The 20,588-nt window shown below is 37.5% G+C and overlaps 1 protein-coding gene across 2 annotated transcripts in view; it reads left to right on the forward strand.

Annotated features, from left to right (window-relative positions):
• LOC408694 (plastin-2) overlaps positions 1-20,478 on the forward strand; it is a 34,659-nt gene extending 14,181 nt beyond the window's left edge. The window contains exons 1-4 of one of the 2 annotated variants that reach the window (XM_016910864.2): positions 12,644-12,781; positions 15,156-15,586; positions 15,969-17,184; positions 17,486-20,478. In XM_016910864.2, coding sequence (XP_016766353.1) covers positions 12,707-12,781; positions 15,156-15,586; positions 15,969-17,184; positions 17,486-17,683 — 1,920 coding nt within the window. In that variant the 5' untranslated portion in view covers positions 12,644-12,706 and the 3' untranslated portion in view covers positions 17,684-20,478. Of the gene's footprint in view, positions 1-12,643; positions 12,782-15,155; positions 15,587-15,968; positions 17,185-17,485 lie in introns of those variants that run through there. The other variant, XM_392230.7, reaches the window with a different exon arrangement.
• The last annotated feature ends 110 nt before the right edge of the window (positions 20,479-20,588 follow it).

The raw sequence follows: 20,588 nt of genomic DNA on the forward strand, positions 1-20,588 counted from the left end.
AAAGAATAAGAATTTTCCAAAAAAAAGTCTAAAAGATTGAAGGAAACTCGGTCCTCGAAATTCCCTCGAATACCCCAAATTTTTTCGAGAAAATGATCGATTTAAAATCCGAACAAATCCTCAAATATTCTCCAATCGAAAGAATAAGAATTTTCCAAAGAAAGTCGAAGACTAAAAGATCGAAGGAAACTCGGTCCTCGAAATTCCCTCGAATATTCCAAATTTTCTCGAGAAAATAACTCGAGATTTAAAATTCCAACAAATCCTTATATGTCCTCCAATCGAAAGAATAAGAATTTTTCAAAGAAAATCCAAATCTAAAAGATCGAAGGAAACTTTTCTCGAATATTCCAAATTTTCTCGAGAAAATAACTCGAGATTTAAAATCCTAAGGTATCCTCCAATTGAAAGAATAAGAATTTTCCAAAGAAAGTCGAAATCTAAAAGATCGAAGGAAACTTCCCTCGAATATTTCAAATTTTCTCGAGAAAATAACTTGAGATTTAAAATTCCAACAAATCCTCAGATATTCTCCAATCGAAAGAATAAGAATTTTCCAAAGAAAGTCCAAATCTAAAAGATCAAAGGAAATTCGATCCTTAAATTCGAATATTCCAAATTATTTTCTTGAGAAAATAACTTGAGATTTAAAATTCTAAGATCTCCTCCAATCGGAAGAAGAATAATTTTCCAAAGAAAATCGAAATCTAAAAGATCGAAGGAAACTCGGTCCTCGAAATTCCCTCGAATATTCCAAATTTTCTCGAGAAAATCCTAAGATCTCCTCCAATCGGAAGAGGAATAATTTTCCGAGGAAACTAATCGAAGATCTGGAAAAAGGATCGAAGTCAACTCTTCTCTCTTCTTAAATTCCCTGGAACTCTCTGAGGAAACACAATGTGCGCGTAAATTAAATGTGGTGGAACACGATTGTCGCGCCGAACGTGCGCGAAGTAATGAATGAAGAGGGGAGGAGGGGAGGAGAGGAGGAGGAGATCCCGTGGGACAGAGAGAAGCGGCGGTTGGTTTATGTTTAGAGGCGTATGCACGTATAAGGAGGTCCTGCGAGCGCATCGGGCAATGAAAAAAAAATCAGAGGTGATCGCACTTGGAAGAATGCGAGCTTGACTGACTCACCGTCACCGATCTCGCCTCCTCGAGTACAGTGCGTAAGTTGAGAATTCGTTGGATCGCGTTTCTGCACACCCTTTGGGAAAAACTGGTATGGAGACAATTTCGATCGAATAATTCGCTTCCATTATTGGGAACGGTTGATTTATGGCGTTGGATGGCATTCGATTTGCACGATCGAAGAGAATGACAATTCGTGAAGTTTTATTGAAGTTATTGAAAGTTCGATATTAATAGCGACGCGCAACGATTCCGAATGGAATGTTTTATTCGATTCGTCAGTCCCAGTGATTTGTTGATTGTTTCGCAAGGAAACAAATTTTTATTTATATCGCATCGTTTCTTCTTCTATTAATACAATTATCTCGAGTATATATTTTCATCGATCTCTGTGTTTATTTATTCTCTTTCTTTCTTTCTTTTTTTTTTCCTGTCGATTCAAGTTAATCAAATTTATATATTTTTTTATCTTTAAGAAAAAAGGAGAAAGAGAAATAAATAAATAATCGAAAAATAACTTATCGCTTGGTATTGATGCATGAACCGTTATCTTTCCGTGTTATTCTTAGTCCCAACTTATTCATCATCACTCAGAGAGAATGAGAAATATAAATAAATGATTTTTGCAATCATTGAAGTGAAAAGAAATTTTCTACATCAACCTCATGCCTCCTTTTGTCCATACAATTATCTTGAACCCGCTTCATTAACCTCTCCTCGAAGAAATAATACCCACTTCTTTTCCTTTTTTCTTTTTTTCCAAGAATGAAAATTACCGAAGAGAGTTTGAAATTGATACGACAACGCGTGTGTATTATTATCTTCGGAAAAATATATATATATATATATATATATATATATATATATATATATATATATATATATATATGTATATATATAAAATGAAAAAATAAAAAAATAATTACCCATCTTTTCCCACCCGTGATAAATCGATCTTTCAAGAAGTTAAAACGAGCAAACACGCGTGCGAACTCGATCGTGAAATTGCCATTTAACGCAAAAACATATACAGTCAACGTTTAATAAATAACCCGAAGCTTGGTGTCCAACATCAAAGCTGGCACACCTTTCACACTTTCCAGTTACGATATACACATTCCTTCGTTCCGTAGTACAACTCTGGAAATACTAGAATTAGCTAATAGCCCAATTCCAACCGGCTTTACCGGCCGGTGTTTGCACTTTGGAGAGCAAGACCGGAGTAAATTGAACGTTACACCGAGTTTTGTCCCATTTTCCGCGCAAGCGGAGACTAGTTCCAACGACGGGTTGCTTTACTTACCTTAACGTACATAGGGTTCAAGGCGTTCTACTTTCGAATTGTATTTATTACACCTCAACCGTGCAACCAAAATTGGAATACGAGGACTCGTTTATACGCGTATTCTCCACTGGAGGGGGAAACGTCAATTGCTTCATCTTAGATGTGCAATGTGTCTCTAATCTGCAAACGAACTTTCCTTGAACTTTGTCCTCGTATTTATCGACCTTATTGACTTTAGAGATTTAATTTTCTCGATGTTTCTCGAATTTGAATTTTTTTTAAATTATTAGCAGTCAGTTTCGATAGGTAACAACAATTATTCACCATTATTTTGCTTCTTAAATGCCCATCGTTAACGATAATAATATGAGTGACATAAAAACACAATTTCTTACTTACCGCCACTCATTATCCCCCCCACAAAATTTTTCCCTTTTTAAAGATGCACGTTTTAATTACTCGACAATAATTCGAAATGAAACAGATAATAATCAACGTCCCAATTACGAAAGATAGAGCCCCCTATCGTGCTCGATTGCGAACGCTATAACGCGATTATTCGCATGTATCCCTCGTTAAGGAAACACGGGCCGAGGGTACGTGCGAATCGATATCGAAACAAGCCGGGGATTAGAGGAAACAGTTGGCATTCACCGCGCGCGTTATCTCATTATCCGTCGATTAATTATACCGGTAATTGATCGGTATCCGTTAACCTTGGTCACTTTCGCCGCCGTTGTAAATCGAATCACGCGCGCGACTCGAGCGCCGCGTAACGCGAAAGAAACGTTCTTCGCGGCAGAAGCGTTCTTTTTTCGTCCATGGAACGAAGCATCGCGACGGGTGTGATCGACGTGTCGGTCCACCGCGACCGATCGATAATAATCGCCCGAGCAAGGATTCTGAATCGGTTGCGCGCGCATCATTGACGCTCGACGCTGCTGTGTAAGATCGCTTATCTCGAGGTTGGAATACGCGAGCGATGACGCGTAAGCGTGGTAAACACGCGTGTGCCGGCGAAAGACACTAGTTGGTCTTCCTCTTAATCCGCGATGTGCTCGAACAGCGTATATTCCACGTATCGAAGGTTTGCAGGATCGTTCGTGTCGTTGAATATGCAACGTTCGGGGAATACGTATGTACGTACGGAGAGATGGAAAAAGGTTGAAATTACGTAAGAGGAGAATATTCATGCGTCGAGTGTCCTTTGTCTTGGCCTTATAACGTGGCTTCGACAAAAGAGGTGGCATGCGCTCTTGGCTTTGTCCTCCCCGAAGAAAATAATGTATGGTAATTTTAATGCGGTATCGTTTATCGTGGAAATTTTACTGGAATTACGGAAGTTGGCTTATCGTGCGTGCTCGCGTGTTTTTTTCGTACACTTGGTTACTTACTTCGAATTCTAGACCAATATTCTTTTAATTTCTAATTCTTGCGTTGCACAAATTTTCAATTTAACGGTTCTTCCTTTTTTTTTTTTATCGGCAATGAATATCGAAATTATACGAATCGTTTATGATCGGAAAATTATTATTTTAAAATTAAATTAATTTACCTTTCTTCGTTTTGTTTTTAAAATTATATACGGGTAAAGAATTAAGTAGTATAATTATTACTTGAAGGATCGTTTTAATATATTATACGCGGTGTAAAGAGGAAAAATTGCGGAAAATCTACATAGTTGCTCAACGATTATGGAAGTTCGCCATATGGTGACAAGAGATAGGCAAAATATCAACGGAATTAGATTAAACGTATGGCGTCGACGTATCCTTCAAGAACGATTCGCTCGGAACCGTTCAATTATCACCACTTGAGCCAACTTCGAAGCGACCGGCAAACTTTTTACACTCTCGTGGCTCCCATTAAGGATCATCGCCGAGCTTTCAGCGGCGATGTGAAACGCGGCCGTAATTTATTCCGCGTGACAACGCATCGTGCAATCTGCCGCATATAAATTAAACTCGGTGACGAAAAGAAAAAAAAAAAAAAAAATCACGATTCGTTGCGAAAACTGTTATTTCGTCGAACGATCCGCGGGATGATTAATCGATCGCGGTATGTTTCATACTCGGCTTTTGCCATCGATTTGTCGTCTCGAGCGACATTTTCGACGTTTCGATGCCAGATCGTTTATTTGACTATTATTATTTTTTTTTTTGCAATATATATCCACGATTGGAAGAGGAATATTATTCTGTCACGAAAATTGAAGTTGAGAAGTACGAATCGCTTGACCTATCTTCCCTAGAAAGATGGAACAAGTTTCTCAAAAGGGTTCATTACGCTTATGATCTCTCATGGAATGTGAAAAGATCTTTTCCAAGTTTCACAAGTTGGATTATTTTGCAAGATTCAAAGTTCAAAGTTTCGGGACGCGTCAGAAGTAGAAACGATTGTCAAGAGGAATCTTCAAGAATTCTATCCAAAAGATACAAAATTCAAATGACTTTGTAAGATTGCGCGAAAAAGTTGTGGAGATCTCAATCCCAATTCAAACAATTTCAGTGACCAGAGATCTAGAGTATCTTTTTCAGCGTTAAAATTGATCTAATATAAGTTTTTCAAACTTTTTTATTCATTCATAATTACATATGCAAATTTTCAAATATTCATTTTAATATCTATGATAATTTTTGTACGGAAATTTTTACGAAAGTTATGTAACACGTATATATATATTTTTAAATCAATAATTAGCAATATTTATTTCGAATGACTTTTCTTCCTCGAAATTTATATATATATGTAGATAGACGAAGAAAGTTTTAAACGAATAGCATTGTTCCAAGGAATTTTACCGTCCGATGGTGGACTATACAGTTATTTTTTCCGCATTAGACTGCTAACCACAAGCCTTGGTTCGCATTCTAATTAAGTCTAATTGCGTTTTATCTCCATTCCCCGCGCGATAAGTCAAGCCGTGTTCACGAGGAGGCGAAGTCGAACGAAGGAGTTGGTAGAATCGAAAAAATTCCAGCAAATCTTATGATGCTGACTCAATCTCTCAATCATCATTTATATCGTATCATTTGTATCGTCTGATCCGCATTTTGCAATTAGTAGGTGTGTCATAATCTTTTCCTGCCATTTTACGATACGATTTTTCGTGAAATCATGCTTGATGCTTATCGCAAAGAAACTTTTCGTACGCGTCATTTTTTTCGTAAAAGTGAATCAAATTATCTTTCATTTCGTAAGAAGAAAAATTTCAATCGGAATTATAATATAAATGTAATATGACGTATCGAAGGATTCGAAAGACAATCGGTGTAAGTGATTTTTCTTTGAAGATCAATTACATCTCTTATTATTATTATCTATCTATTTAAGTTATTCGATTTATGTGTGATTATATACAATTATTCAAAATCATGTTCATCCTCGTTACGCGAGAATGAACAAGAATTGAATTCCATGATTGAAAAGAATCCACTCTTACATGAACTCTTACGACCTCTTACGAACGAAAAGAAAGAAAGAAAAAAAAAAGGAAATCCTATTACACGCGTTATCCGATTTATAGAAAACCTGTTTATCCCGTGATGACAGACGTTGTATATGTGTGTACAATCGTCAACGGTCAAAGCATCAATCTTTTGCCGGCAGAGAAGGAATAACAATAAAATTTCACCTCGGCAAAGATAATCTTTTTTTATTTATAAAGATGGTATGGAGAGTGCGCATTACGATTGCGCAATTAGAATCCGTCATCGAGTAAAACCCGAGGCTTGGCTTTGCTTTGCTCGGCTCGAGGCTGGAGAGAACAAACTCGTCGCACGTGTCCCACGTAGGTGGAATCTCGTCGTGACGTGGGTTCTGTCCGCGCCACCTTGAGATCCAAGGAAACCAGTTGACTCAAACGATCGAAATCTGGAACGCACGGTGTACACCTTGTACTTGAATCCTCTCCCCCTCGATTAACGATATCGAGGAATCCTTTTCTTTTCTTTTTCTTAAAATAAGTGCGTTTCGTCGATGACTTCATACTCGATCTCCATCTTCTCCTTTTTTCATCGAAGTCGTTATTCGAATTCCTTATCATGGATTCGTTTTTTCGATTTTTTAAGAGGAAAGATTGCATAAATTTAATCGATTAGGAATCGATCACGTTTTGAATTAAAATTAATATACAATTTCAATTCTGTTTTTTTCTATTCCAGATTACAGGTATATCAATTTACGTAATTATTATTTTACACGATTAGAGGTCCTACCTATCAATCAATCCCTGTATTTACACGTATATTATTTACATAATTATGGAAGTGTGTAATTTCTGAAGGAGAGGATGTTATACGTAATATTTCCTCACGAGAATGCGTGCACGTACAATTATCGTAATCCAGTTCCATTGATTATAATTGGAAAGAAAATAACAACCAGCCAACGATATATTAAATTATCATTTTTTCTTCCTTCAAACGTAATCATCAGTTCGAACGATTCCATATATATATATAAATATAAAAATATGGTGTCGATGGATTAATTTCCTCATCTCAGCCTCTCGACCAGAACACACGATCATCCTCTAGATTAAGAAATAAGGCAGGGTTTATTATGCCGCATTAAGGCCAATACCTCACCTCGTATCGTGCCCTCTTCTGCCCTGGTCCAGATTCTCTATTAGCGCAACCAGCGTACACTCTTTAAACTACAAACACAACACCGGATCCCTCTTTCTCTCTCTCCGGGTAATTCAATCGTGATTTCCTAACTGAGAGAGAGAAAGAGCGAGAGAGAGAGGGAAGGGAGAGCGCAATGCGACGCCGGTGAAACCAGTTCTCAGGATAAAAGCGAACCCAGAGAGAGATAGAGAGAGAGGTGAGGTCTGACCCCGGGTGAGCACCCGCGTCTACAGGGTGTCCGGTGTTCCAACCCAACGCCGATACTCTGTTCGTTCATCGTCCCCGAGGAACGTGCTGAAGCCTCGACCAGACACTCGATACCTGTACGCGCGCCCTTCGCGACCTTTTCTACGATATCTTTAAGAGAAATCGCGGGATACTTGGTTCAAGATGGAGGGAAATTAGAGAAGCGCGGGTATGCGAGAGAAATGCGTGTCGTGGAAAGTTTGAGAGTGTTTGGGGAGAGGGAGGGAGAGAGAGGTTCTTTTTTTTATTTGGATATTCGAGGTAATTAATATTGGTTTGCGATTTGAAGTGGGTTACCGATGTTGGGGGGGAATTGTATTAAATTTTTGGATCGTTAAGATACGTGTATATTCTTTTTGGACATTGGAGGTAATTAAAAGTTTTGAAATAATTGAATATTGTTTTTTAAATATTCGAGGAAATTATATATGATTTGGGGGAAAAGGAGTTGATTAATTTTGATCTTCAAGAAATTTTTAATGATTAAAGTAATGAAGAAAGTTAGGTTATAGATATTGTGGAATTGTATTAAATTTTTGGATCGTTAAGGTACGTGTATATTCTTTTTATAAATAGATTTTTTGGAGGTAATTAAAAATTGGTATGTTTTGGGAATTATATATGATTTGGGGAAAAAAGAGTTGAATCTTGATTAATTTTGATCTTCAAGAAATTTTTAATGATTAAAGTAATGAAGAAAGTTAGGTTATAGATATTGTGGAATTGTATTAAATTTTTGGATTCTTAAGATATATATAAGATTAATTGGTTAGATGATTTTGAAGAATATAATATATTCTTTTAATTAAAATTGGTACACATTTTGAGAAAACAGATATTGTGTTAAATTTTTGCAAAAATGAAAGTTTGAATTCTTTGAAGATAGTTTTCTAAATATTTGAGATAATTAATTGGTATATGATTTGGAAAAAAAAAATTCTGAATTGAAGTAATGAATTGACATATATTTTGAAAAATGTTGACAATTATTTTAAATTTTCATGTCTTTTGAAAAAAGGAATTCTTTCAGAATATTTAATATTAAGAATATTAATCGCTACGTACTTTTGAAGAGAAGATATTTGAAGATATTTCTTTTTAAGAACAAATCTCCCGAATATTAAGATGGTTAATTGATACGTGTTTTGAAAAAAAAAAATTTATTTGTATGATGTAGAATTATTTCGTGATTTTCCTTGATAAATTTTACTCTCGAAGCGATATCTAACATAAATACATGATCTCATGTAATGATCCTCTGAATCCTTCCAATTGTAAACATTCTTCAAATTAAATATCCGATTTGTTTTCTTTCGTTTCCAATCACACGCGTGCCTCTATCACTAATGTATCTATAAATAATTATTTTTCTTCTTTCATTTAACCTCGATGAATTCATACTCTCAAACAAGTCCCCATCTCTGAATTATCACGTATTACGCACGTATATCTCCGTACGCAATCGAGTCTTGAGACTAAACAACGTGTCGTTCGTTCCTCGAACGATGCGACATCGATCCTTATCACAATTATCATTATAAAATTACGAAAAAATTGTTAAGAGCTGTTCTCCTCGAATTGGAACAAAGCACGGAACGGGTTTCGAGCGAACGAAATGATTAAAATTTTCGAGCTCGAAATACACTCCGTTACGAGATTCGAATCTCGATTTACGTTTGCTCCTAGCTGAGGAGGTTGGCCACAATAATATCGCGGCTTTGTATAATTCCAACCGTATGAGATCACGGAACGGTCGAGCAACGAAAAACTCGAGAAACTCATTACACAACGCGGTGTTTTTGCTTTTTGCACTCATTACCCCGAAACGCCATGCGGAGAGAGATACAATCGCGCTTGTGTGTTCAAGTACGAATATAAATTATTTGCGAAATGAATTCGTAATACCTTGTGCCTTGAAAAATTAAATCTCATTCATTCTCGTTGCAAGATGCTATTAAGGAAAAGATTAAAATTTAGGCAAATCATTGCAATGTACAACGATTTCTTTTCCGTTTGAAGTAAAAGAAAAAAGAAAAACTTGGCAGAAGGAAAATCTTACTGTTAGATCTCGAGACCTTGGAAGACCAATTGTAATCGTGGGTCAACGAATTCGTCTCATTGGGATGAGCTCCACGCCTAGTTGAACGAGAATATACAGTTCCGTTTAAAAAATAAAACTTGCCTCGAATCTTGGTCTTGTATAGTTAAACAAGATTTGTATTCGTAAAAACATCCTTCAATATTGTGATTCCTGTTAAAAAAAAAAAAGTATATTCTTTAAAATAAAATAAAAGTTGCTTCGAGAGAAAATTTAATTTCCTATTTAAAGTATCGATATATGTACTTGTACAAACGAATAAAATTTCTTCACCATTGTTCGAGCATCGTAAATATAAAAAGGAAAAAGTTCTCGAGTTACACTACATTTACTCGAGTTATACATTATAAAATTGTAAACCACTCCTTGTCGAAGATAATTCACCGATAACGTCAACAAATCGCTAATAAAATTTCTTCATGATTGTTCGCATTTGAACACCGTGAAATATGTATAAAATAAAATAAAATATTCGATTTCTCAATCTATTGTATCACATTATAAAACTTTTTCCGTAATATCGAAGATAATTTATTAAGAGCAAATCTTAGATCGATAAAATTTCTCCATGATTCCACGTTCGAACCACCGTGAAATATATACGAAATAAAAATAAAAATATCGATTTCCTAACCTATTATATCATATTATAAAACTTTTTCCGTAATATCGAGGATAATTTATTAAGATCTTAAAATCGATAAAATTTCTCCACGATTCCATGTTCGAACCACCGTGAAATATATACAAAATAAAAATAAAAATATCGATTTCCTAACCTATTATATTATATTATAAAACTTTTTCCATAATATCGAGGATAATTTATTAAGAGCAATATCTTAAAATTGCTCGATAAAATTTCTCCACGATTCCACGTTCGAACCACCGTGAAATAAAAATAAAAATATCGATTTCCCAAGCTATTGTATCACATTACAAGACTGTAAGATTTTTCCGTAATATGGAAGATAATTGGTCGACGACGGATCGATAAAACATCTCCACCGACCGTTGGTAAGTGGAGTGCTCGATGCGAAACGGGGTTCTCGAGCATTCTCCTATCGATTCGTAACTCGTGGCCTTCCGGATGCCACGAGTGGCGATGCGTTTCGTATGCAAAAATGCAATCCCTTGGCGGATCGCGGCCGATCGTCGCACACCATAGAATTCGAGAAAGTCGGGGAGAGCATAAGAGAGGCGGCGCGAGCAACCGGTAGGCGTTTCAAGCTTGAGTAAATGCATAACTCGGCTTGCACAACAGCCACGCCACGCCGCGCCGTAATGCGTTGTAATATTGTTTTCTTTCCGTTCGCCTTCCTCGTTCGTTCGCCGTCGTCGCTTTTCTCACGTTCAGCCTGCTTCTTATCCAGTTTACGGCCGATGCATACTCTTATTTACGCCACTTCCACGTTCCTTTTCAGCCTGCCTGTAGGCGAGTAACGAGAGGCTTTTTAAGTTGACACGTTTCGCTAACGAGACGGACGTCGTCGATCGGTTTCCTACGGCTGTTCGAGGATGGCGTATTCTGCGATGATCGATGCCAGGGGATCGTCGCAGCGTCTTCTCTCGCGTCTTTATGGGAATTCTTCGATAAAACCTGATTTTTGCACTCTCGGATGTAAAATTTTGCCAGGTGATAAAATTCTCGATGGATTTTGTTTGAGAAAAAACACGATTATGATGATATATCTTTCGTTTCGTGTAATATAATAGGGAAAGATGACTTCCCTCCATTAATTCACATATCTTCAATGCTACGTTGAAAAAGTTTCGAAATTCAAAAATTCATACGTTACATAAATCGGTGAAACGGTTTACGATTCGAATATTTTTTCCTAAGCTTCTGAATTTAATTCCTTAATAGAATTTACAAAATGCGGAATAAATTATCGTTAAATTATGTATACGAATATATACACACACGTATAGATTTAAACGACATCTCAACTAAAGTCCAATTCTTCTTATCTTCCTCGTTTAAAAAGATATTTCTATTTCAATTATTATTAATCTAACCGTATAATATAACATTCGTTCAACACTCACGCGAAACACGCATAAACACATATATATTATTCGATACAAAAATTTTTCAACCCGATGTAATTTTATAATCGTCGAGCACGCTCTGATTACACCGTATATTATTATAAGGAGAAACATTATATACTAATTGATACAGAGAATCGGACCGTGTGTACACACGAGGTGAAAAACGAGACGGTTATCGATATCCTGGCGCGATGGGATTGGAATACGGCGGGAAGGTGTACGTTCAAGTTGACCCGGTTACGAATTACCCACGATCGAAGTGGCGCATTTCGCCGCGGGTCAACGCGCTCTCCCGGCTTTGACTTCTCTCTCGAGCAGTATTTTCGAGCCACCGTTTTATTAACGCCGTTTTATTCGCGTTCCTATCGTTTCCGTTTCGATCAACGTCCACGCGAAAAAATTTACAGGACGTGAACTTTGCGAGCTTTTCTCGTTTTTGCGTCTGAGTGAGAATATTTCAACAAGTTTGAGATAAAGATATGGAATAAGGATAATAAGAGATTTGGAATAGATTGAAAATGTTGAATCGAAATGAAAATCTTTTAATCCTTTAAATAATATTAATTATTGGTTATTTAGGAAGATAGGAGGAAAACAATGAAGCAAATAAAATTGTGATAAACTATCGCACGAATATCATTCGGATCTTTTTATGGATATATATATATATATATATATATATATGTATGTATGTATGTATATCTTTTTGTATCTTAATTGCTTTAGAAGTTTTTTTTAAGATAAGAGATTATTAACAACTTATTAGTGTTTTATTAGGTAAAAATTAACTCGTTTAATCAATATTTTTATCCCGATAAAATGAAACTTTGTTGTAATCTTGACGTCACGTTTTTGGTCTAATAATAATGCCGCGATTTCTAATCGTTTTGCACCGCAATAATTCCGCCCGACGGATTATTTCCACTTCCTTCGTTGCAGGGAACGATATATCTTTCCGACAAATCTTTACTTAAAACAAAAAAAAAAAAAAAAAAAAGAAAGAAATTTTCAAAAACAAAAATGAATCTCATAGATCGTGATTTTTCGTATGCAAATAAAGAACGATCGAAAAATCGGTCACTTAACGCTATTTACGATATTATGTCACCGCGTCGATAAGGTATCGTATGAATTTCTTTTCTTCCCTTTTATCGAACGATAACAGTGATAACAAGCAAGACCAGATGCAATCTTCAGTATGTCGTTGCATCGTAGCCGCGCCTGTTCGCGTTTTTCCTCTCGTTTCGCTGCTCCTCGATCATGGAACTTCGCGAGATAGAAAAGTGGGACGTTATCGAGGAATATTCCAAGGATTTCTCTTATTTCTTCAGTTTAGTGAGTAGAGGATATTCTATCCTTTTAACTTCTAAGAGTTTTCGATTCTCAATCGGATTGGATCGGGCGTGAAAGATAGAATCGGGGAGGGAAGGTGAAAGAACTCGTGGTCGCGTTATTAGAAAGTGGGAAAAATCTTTCGTGTCGTGTACGAAGAGAAATATGAATGAAAGGTGTTCGAAAACGAAGCAGGCTGACTCATTCGTTTATCAATCGTTCGAAATTTTTTTATCGGCGATTGTGAAACTGAAAACTCGTCGAGTAACACGTTTGTATTATATACGCTGTTTCATACGATACGATACGATTGAAAAGGAATTTTTTTACTACGCGATGGTAAAGCAGGGAGACGTCGAATACGAACGATTCAGGCAGATAAATGGAGAATGGGTATTAATCACGGGCGACACTGTGTGAATGGAACACGTGATGAACCGTCGATTAACCCCGATGCGAGGTTTTTCCAAGAAAGCGCATCCGCACGATTATTATTCCGACACGGATGTATTGTTCTATATATGTGGAAATTGCACCGTTTACAATCGCATTCCTTAGAAAGACTAGCGAGCAGAATTTTATTGCGGACTAGCCTAGATATGATTGGTTGAAAGAGAGGCCGCGATAAAAAACATTTCCCTCCGCCGTGCGCGATACGCCTCGCGAGATCGCGAGTTAAGGCGGCACTTTTTTTTCCGAAATTCTTTCGCCGTAATTCCGTTATCGAATTTCCATTAGATTAGAATTATCAGATAGAATTAATCTGATTAAACAAATAATCCGACCTATTCGAATTGGAAAGTTACAATAGTTTTAATCGTAGAGGATAGAACAATTGGGTTCTACGTATACTCGATGAATGAAAATTTAAAAGGCAACGTTGTTTTTATTTATTTATTTTTTTTTATTTTTATTATTATTCGACGATTTGCGAAAATTTCAAGAATTTTCTATGATACACTTATTAAATCCTCGAGAATCGAAATAGCTTCTCCTGAAATAGCGAATTCCAAGATTCCAAGAATTTGAAAATGAACGAAGATATAGAATCCTATATGAATCATGACTGTTCGCTTTCACTTAGGAAAGAATCGAAATTCTTTCCTAAAATAGCGAATTAGAAGATTCAAAGAATCCGAAAACTCGAAAATTTGAATCCTCAAGAATATTCATCATCTAAAAATTTCAAGAATCTTATGATATTGAATCCTCTAGAATCGGAATCCATTCCTAAACTAGCGAATTGGAAAATTCCAAGAAAATAAACGAAGATTCGAATCTTCAAGAATATTCATTTAAAAAGTTTAAAAAATCCTATGATACTGAATCCTCAAGAATCAGAATCCATTCCTAAACTAGCGAATTGGAAAATTCCAAGAAAATAAATGAAGATTCAAATCCTCAACAATGTTCATCTAAAAAGTTTAAAAAATCCTATGATACTAAATCCTCGAAAATCGGAACCCATTCCTAAACTAACGAATTGGAAAATTCCAAGAAAATAAATAAAGATTCGAATCCTCAAGAATACTCATCTAAAAAGTTTAAAAAATCCTATGATACTGAATCCTCAAGAATCGGAACCCATTCCTAAAATGGCGAATTGGAAAATTCCAAAAATCTAAAAATAAACGAAAATTCGAATCCTCGAGAATCAAAACCCATTCCTAAAATGGCGAATTAAAAAATTCCAAGAATCCGAAAATAAACGAAGATTCGAGTCCTCGAGAATAAAGAAAAGAGTCCTCATCTAAAAAATTTCAAGAATCCTATGATATAATTTCATGAATCCTCGAAAATCGAAACCCACTCCTAAAATGACGAATTGGAAAATTCCAAGAATCCGAAAATAAACGAAGATTCCTCAAAAATCAAAACCCACTCCTAAAATGACGAATTGGAAAATTCTAAAAAAATAAATGAAGATTCGAATCCTCAAGAATACTCATCTAAAAAATTTCAAGAATCCTATAATACTGAATCCTCGAGAATCGAAACCCACTCCTAAAATGGCGAATTAGAAAATTCCAAGAATAAAGGAAGATTTCTCAAAAATCAAAACCCACTCCTAAAATGGCGAATTGGAAAATTCTAAGAAAATAAATGAAAATTCGAATCCTCAAGAATACTCATCTAAAAAATTTCAAGAATCCTATGATACTGAATCCTTAAGAATCAAAACCCACTCCTAAAATGACGAATTGGAAAATTCCAAGAAAATAAACGAAGGTTCGAACCAAGACTATTTTCCCAAATATCAAATCCACCGTCCTCATCCAAATATTTTCAAAGATCCTCGACAAAAAATCCTTTAGACCGTCTCTTTATCATTCTCAGAAAGAGAAAATATAGTCTGAAGAGGGTTTATTTTTGTCAGATCGACGAGAATGGGGACGGTTTCATCAACCTCACGGAGTTGCGAAGCGCGTTGGATATCTGCGGCTTCAAGATGCCCGGGTACAAGGTGCGGCAGATGATCGAGGAGTACGACGACAAACAGAGGTCGGAGCACAAGGGGCGATTGTCGTTCGAGGAGTTCGAGAAACTTTGCAAAGAGTTGAAGGCGAACGAATTGGGATCCACGTTCAAGCAGGTGGTCTCGAAGAAGGAGAATTTGGAGACGTTGGGAGGGATTTCGGAGGCGTCGAGCGAGGGGACCACGCACTCAGTTAGGCTGGAGGAACAGCTCGCCTTCAGCGACTGGATAAACACGAATTTGTCGCACGATCCTGACCTCAAACACCTGCTCCCCATAGATCCGGAAGGGAAGACCTTGTACGAGAAGGTCAAGGATGGGATTCTTCTTTGGTATGCATTTATCCTCCTCTTCTTATTTGTCGATCGATTATTGTATTAATCGAATAAATGAATAAATGTTCGAGCATTTTTACAACAAGTTAACTTTATACTATATTAAATTTTGATTAATTAATTTTTTAACTCTACACGAGATTGTTTGAAAAAGTCTATGTAAATTCATATTTTCTTAGAGAATTCGTTAAGATACAATTAATCCGACCAACTTTGAAAATACTTAGTATACCTTTACAAATTATTTGATTATTATATTATTTGTCGACAGAGACGGACAAAGTTGCTTCGAAAATTTTATTATTCGTTCCACGAGATTGTGGAATATATTTAAATCGCTCGAACACCCGATCAATGAAAACCTTTTATTATCTTACAGCAAAATAATCAACCATTCCTGCCCGGACACGATCGACGAGCGAACGATCAATAAGAAGAACCTAACCCTGTACAAGAAACACGAGAACCTAACGTTGGCGCTGTCGTCCGCCCAAGCGATCGGGTGCAACATCGTGAACATAGACGCCCACGACCTGACCAAAGGCTCGCCCCACCTCGTGCTCGGCCTCCTCTGGCAGATCATTCGAATCGGCCTGTTCAACCAGATCACCCTCGAGAATTGTCCAGGCCTCGCCACCCTGTTGCAAGACGGGGAGCGAATCGAGGATCTCCTGAAACTCTCGCCCGAGTCGATCCTCCTCAGATGGGTGAACCATCACTTGGAGAACGCCGGCATAGTGAGAAGGTGTCACAACTTCCAATCGGACATCACCGACTCGGAGATCTACACCTACCTGATCAAACAGATCGCGCCCAACACGGCTGGCGTCACTCTCGAGGCAATGATGGAGCCGAACCACACGTCCCGCGCCGAGATTATGCTGCAACAGGCGGCCAAGCTCGGCTGTCGAAGTTTCGTAACGCCGAGCGACGTGGTGAACGGCATATACAAGCTGAACCTCGCGTTCGTCGCCAACATGTTCAACAATTACCCGGGACTGGACAAGCCTGAGAACAACATTGGGCTGGAATCGTTGGAGGAGACCAGGGAGGAGAAGACGTACAGGAATTGGATGAACTCGATGGGCGTGGTCCCCCACGTGAACTGGCTCTACTCGGACCTGGCCGACGGTCTGGTCATCTTCCAGCTTTACGACATCATCAAACCCGGGACGGTGAACTGGAATCGGGTGCACAAGAAGTTCACCAAGCTGCGCAAGTTCATGGAGAAGTTGGAGAATTGCAATTACGCGGTCGAGCTTGGGAAAACGATGAATTTCTCGTTGGTGGGGATCGCCGGCCAGGATATAAACGACGGCAACGCCACGTTGACCCTTGCGTTGATCTGGCAATTGATGAGGTCGTACACGTTGTCGATCCTCACGTCGTTGGCGGGCACCCAAGGGAGCAGCTTGGTCGAGAAGGAGATCGTCCAGTGGGTGAACTCGAAGCTGCAGGGTGCGGGGAAGGCGAGCGGTATCAAGGGATTTCAGGACTCGTCGATAGCCGATGGTAAGGTGGTGATCGACCTGATCGACGCCATCAAACCCGGCTCGGTAAATTACGACCTGGTGAAGGAGGGCGGTACCGAGGAGGTAACGCGGATTGTTTATTTATACCTTTGCAAATCGCTCGATTTCACTCACAATCGTCGTCCCAATATCGCTTTTTAACCGGTTTCGATTCCCTCCCCGTTTCTGAGTTACGACCTCGTAAACGTCTCGAGCGCGCCTCCAGATTTTCTTTCGAGGAGAATTTCATTTCAAAGGAGAGAAGTATAAAGATGGATTCTATTCCTTCGAAGCATCGTTCTTTCTTCTTAAAAATCGGGCGAATTTGCAAATCGATTTATCACGAGCGTGGATTTTAATGTGTTTCTGTTTTCAACCGTTTCAGGAGAACCTGGACAACGCGAAGTACGCGATATCCTTGGCGCGGAAATGCGGGGCGCGAGTGTACGCGCTACCCGAAGACATAACCGAGGTGAAGCCGAAGATGGTGATGACGGTGTTCGCCTGCCTGATGGCGATGGACTACATCCCCAACATGGACTCCATGAAGCAGAATAACGTGCAGATGAACAACAGTCAATAATGATGGCGCGGTGGTCCCACGGGGTGCGCGGGAGGAACTGAGTGTTGTCGACTGAGCCGCGGCGCATCTCTCGCCGTGTCTCTTTTTTATCGAGCGTAATAATTTGTATATAAACCTTAGGCTAGGGTAGGCTTGTTTTCCGGATCGAAAGGAGCAAAAAGAAGAAAAAGAAAAAAAAAAAGAGAAAAAAATGAAAAGAAAAGCAAACAAAAAAACGAAGGAAAATGCGCGTGCGTGCGTGCGAGAGAGAGAGAGTGAGAGAGAGAGAGAAGGGGAGGAATCGTTTAGAGGAGAGAGACGACGATTAAAAGTGCGGAGTGCGTTTCATGGCGTTTGATCATTTCGTTTGGCAGACACGTGATTTTGAGAGTAATTACATTTTCGCGAAGCGTGATGATGATTTTCGAATTTTTATTTTTTAGAAAGATAGAAAGTTAGAGAGGACGAGGCAAAAGTAAGCGAAATATGACGAGACGCTTCGGATAATACGTACTTTTTCTTGTTTCTGGGTAAGAAGCGTAAGGAGAGGAAAGATATCTGAATGAAAAATATCGTTTATCGATCACGAGTTGTTGTAAGTCGAGTACTTCATCTGTGTATCTCTCGTGATACGAGGGATTTCTCCTTCCCAATCATATCTTTGTCCCTGTTCTTAATATTCCTGATCGTGATCCTTTTAAGATTCGTATGTAAATCGATCAAACGGTCTCTCAAATGGTATCGTAGAAAGGATGGAAAAGTCGATCGGACCGGAAACGAAATAATTCGCGTATACCGGATATACGTGGCTTTCAAATTGTCGATTTTATATATACATATATATATATTACATTTACATTCTTAAATCATATTATGTACATTTGAAATGTTTACACGTATTCGATACCGTGAAATTGTCATAACTTTACTTTATGGCAATCGGTCTTCGATCGATCAATAGATCAATTCGAAAAATGGAAATTCTTAGGACGAATGATGTATTTAATTTTATATATATATATATAAGAAGAAAGAAAAGAAAGTTTTCACCGCGAGATACCATTGTCCAATGTTCATCTTCAACTTGATCTCCGTAAAAATACATCCCAAACTTTTGTATTTAATATTTAATTTTAAACGGTATAAGTTTTATTAAAGTGTTATACACACGATGCTTGGATGCATTTTAAAAGAGAAGAAATTGAAGGCAGTAATAATAATTAAAAAAAAGGAAAAATATATTATACACAAGAATCGATATTTCTTTCGTTGCTGTAAATCTGCGACGCTTATCAAGCTTACATTTTTCGTTATTATTTTTACCCGATCGTGATGATTCCAACCATCGACGAAACGAAACGAAACGAACGCACAATGATCATTGTAATCGTGCCATTATAATTAATCGTAATCGTGATTGGACGCGATATTTCGAACGATCGATTCAAGCGAAACGTACTTACGTATCTATTTAAAGGAGAAAAGAAAAAAAAAAGAAAAAAAAAAGAAGAAATAACGGAGCGCGTTTTCACGCGATCGCTCTTCCTCGAAGAAACCCACGTTATACAGCGAACGATGAAGCAACGCTTGTTCCTCGTACGCGTTTTTTGCGTATAATACGATTATACACACGTACGTACACCGATGTATATCTCTTAGAAACATATATCCTAGAGTAAAACTCTCGAGAGTTGGCCGCGAGGGTATTATTTCTATTATATCGGAGAGTAAACTTTCGCGCAATCAAGTCTACTTAAATCAAGCGTCTAAACTTTCGAAAATTTTTTTATTCTTAAAAACGTTTGCATCTCTCGTAAAACGTTGATTAAAAAATCATTCTTTCGAAACCGAAACGAGCGAAGCGGAAAACAAATCGACTGAACTCTTTGTACTTTTGTACTCGTTTATACTCGTTTCTTTTTTTTTTTTCTCTTTCTTTTTTTCTTTTTTTTTTATTAAAAATTTTAAAATACGCTCTACACAACGCGGCGTCACGATCGATGTTATTACATATTCGAGAAGTTTGTATATTCGAAGTTTAGCTTTTAGAGAAATCACGTTTTCGAGAATTTATAGAGGACTTTTTATAAAACCGTATTCTTCAATTAAATTAAGATTAAAGAATCGTTGGATCGAATCGAAGATATATTTGATCGTAGCTCGACGAGGTAAATTGAACGAAAGTGCAATCCATCGACGTTTGGAACATTCTTGCATGGAAGTGAAAGAAGAAAAAGAAGAAGAAGAAAAGTTTCTTAAAGGCACGAGTTATAACGCAACTTCTTAAATTAAGGATAATAATTCTTCGATATTAAATGATTAAACGAGATCGCGCGTTAAATTGTTATCCATTCCACAGATAACATTCGTACCAGGCTGCATTTTTTTTCTCTAATCAGAATGCGAGATTATTCACATTATTCCGTGCGTTCTGATCGGAGACGAACCAATTCAAAGGACGAAGAAGAAGAAGAAGAAGAAGATTAATCGGAAGAACGCTGAAGAATGGCGTGATTATTCTTGTGATGTCGAGTAATCTTTTTTTAAGAGGGCCGTTTGCAATCTGCGCAATTTTTTTAGATTTAAGATTACAAATCGAGGAAAAGAAAAGTTTTTGCTCTTCCCTTCTCCCTTCCCCCCCCCCCTCCAAAGCAAAAGTAAGATTAGGGGGGGAAAAGAAAAAAGAAAGAAAGAAAGAAAGAAAGATGCGCGCGAGAGGAAATATCTGATCATCGATTAACCAAGTTTTCTTCCGCTGTATATTCATCAATCAGTAATTTTCAACTTACAATGATCGCTGATTAATTAAAAAAAAATAAATAAAGAAGAATACGTACGTTCACATGTTCTACGTGCGTACATGAACGTGTGCGTGTATGTGTGTGTATATGTGTGTGTGCGTGCAGGTCGTAGATATATAATTTAA

Source organism: Apis mellifera, linkage group LG2, assembly GCF_003254395.2.
Source record: "Apis mellifera strain DH4 linkage group LG2, Amel_HAv3.1, whole genome shotgun sequence".
NCBI classification, from domain to species: Eukaryota; Metazoa; Arthropoda; class Insecta; order Hymenoptera; family Apidae; genus Apis; species Apis mellifera.